Source organism: Morus notabilis, unplaced genomic scaffold, assembly GCF_000414095.1.
Source record: "Morus notabilis unplaced genomic scaffold, ASM41409v2 C11458197, whole genome shotgun sequence".
Taxonomy (NCBI): Eukaryota; Viridiplantae; Streptophyta; class Magnoliopsida; order Rosales; family Moraceae; genus Morus; species Morus notabilis.
This window is the reverse complement of record NW_010387499.1, coordinates 1-2,235: the sequence shown is the minus strand read 5'-3', so window position 1 is coordinate 2,235 and position 2,235 is coordinate 1. Positions and strand designations below refer to the sequence as shown.

The window sequence follows — 2,235 nt, the reverse complement described above, 5'->3', positions numbered from 1 at the left end:
CCTCTGGTTTCTCAATCCCACAGCCATAACCCAACACCTTAATCTTCCTACTTTTCAATCGGAAAACCAAAATTTTTCAGTTCCTCACAACTCTCCAAATTCAATCCGAAATCACGAGTTTTCCAATTCCACGGTCTCTGAATTTCTCCTCAAAGCATTAAAACGCGTAGCTTCTTCAACGACTAGTGTTTTTTGCCGTCGTTTTGATCCACAATGGTCTCGTTTCTTTGGTTCTCAGACGGCCGTGGAACCCTCGACCTCGGACGGGCTCACCGTGGAGAGAATCATCGCTAGTGGGTGGACCATTCTCGACGAGAGCGAGAAGGATTGGAAGAGTCACGCCGCTGCTGTTGCCCAATCCATTCATGTCATCAAGAAACGGATGCAGGTAATTTAATTGCTTAGTTTTTAGGTTAATCGTGATTAAATTGTAGTTAATTCGTAACTTTCTTGATAATTAATTCATGATTATTGGTTATTGGAATTCTGTTCTTTGTAAGCTTCATTTGCTAGTGTAAATGTATAATCTTGTTGCTTATTTTCATACTACTTTAGTGTTTTTGGTCTTGGTATTTTCATACTACTTTAGTTATTTGGAGAATTCTATGGTGAACTCTACCGGTAAGATAAAGTTATGAACCGTCACATCGCATGAGAATCATATCGGATTAAAAAAAGAGCACTTGTGCTCAATCCGATGGGGCTGAATCCGGGTCTCCCACATGGAGCCGGCCCCACCTAGGACTCAACCCGTCAGGTTGAATCCCATTTTTCTTAAAAAAAGTATGATAAATTGACAAAACTTACTGTTGAGAAATGTATCTTACTAGCAGGGAATGCCTTACCATGAAATTCTCTTGGTTATTTCGACTCATTACAATGAAAAAGCTAAATTTGATGGATGGTGAACTTCTATGTCAAGTTGTGTGGGTTCCTGAGTATTAATCTGTTGGTCTTAGAATTGGCTTGTGAATATGTGATTGGTTAGAAAGTAGTCTGATGCATAAAGTTGCATTTTATATATGTCGAAATGAGTTTTGGTCTGGTTTATGGTCTATTTTTGCTTGATGAGAAGTATAACTTAATGTTGATGGTGGCAGTGGAAGAAGTTGCTGGTAAGGTTGGATCTGCTAACGGCAGAGCTGAATAAGCCGGATATTTGGAATGATCCTGTGCATGCAGGGAGGGTAAGCCGTGAGCATGGCTCGCTTATGGGTAAAATGAAAGGGGTCAAGGCGTTTGAGCGAGAATTGCTCGAGCATATAGACATGATTAAGCTTGCTCGTGAAGAAGATGATGCAGAGTTGGAATCGGTGGGCTCTCGTATCTTTTTCTAGGCATGTATTTGCTCTCTTTATGATTTTTGTTGTCTCAGTTATACAAATCTGCAGCAACATGATGTTTTACTTCCTGTTTCTTGTTGATTAATTTTCTATGAAGCATCGTAGAATGAAAGTAAGATTTTGCTCTTGTGTCGTGTAATTGTGAATATCCGTAGTCACGGAGTAGCTTTGTTGCTCTGAGTTAAAAGGTTAATGACATGCATGTATCTAAACTTCTAAAAGGTTATGAGAATTGTTGTATTGCCAAATTGCTGTGGACAGAATAAATTGCTTCCATATCCAGCTTTCTTCTTACTATAACATTGTAAAAGTCAGCAACTTCTTTGAATCCTTATCATGGAATTACAAGTTTTTCCTTTGCTGTGTAAGTACCAATTCCAGGCCTATTATTGTTAAGAATATCATTTTGTTGTCTTCTCCCTTTTTTCAGGAAGCACTGAAAGCTTTGCTTCAAATGAGAAGAATCTCAAAAGAGAAAGAGCTAGAAGCTATGTTAGCTGGGGAACATGATCCTTGCCCATGTTACATAGAGGTATAATTTCGGCCTCTCAGTTTATTATGTTTATTCTTAAGATCCCTTCTGCTCACTAAAGTTGATTGTCTATATAAAATTTTCGTTTCCCACTACATTATTCGCCTTGTTTTTGGTTTGGCATTGATGGTGCTACTAGTTTAATGACTGCGTACATAGTTGTGGTGGTATGTGAACCTCCCATACCTTGATGATTTGTACCCAATGTAGGTTCAAGCAGGAGCTGGCGGTACTGAGAGCATGGACTGGGCATCCATGGTCATGGTGATGTATAAAATGTGGGGTCAACATCGTGGCTATAAGGTTACTGTTGTGGATGAAATGCCTGGTGAAATTGCAGGAATCAAGGTTCACAATCTT

The 2,235-nt window shown here is 39.3% G+C and overlaps 1 protein-coding gene across 1 annotated transcript; it reads left to right on the top strand.

Moving 5' to 3' along the window:
* Positions 1-7: 7 nt before the first annotated feature.
* On the top strand, positions 8-2,223 carry LOC112095277 (peptide chain release factor PrfB2, chloroplastic-like; the record flags this gene model as incomplete). Its single annotated transcript, XM_024176962.1, has 4 exons — positions 8-388; positions 1,101-1,313; positions 1,774-1,875; positions 2,086-2,223. Coding segments are annotated over exons 1-4 (459 nt in total), but the record flags the coding sequence as incomplete, so codon positions are not given.
* Between the last annotated feature and the right edge of the window lie 12 nt (positions 2,224-2,235).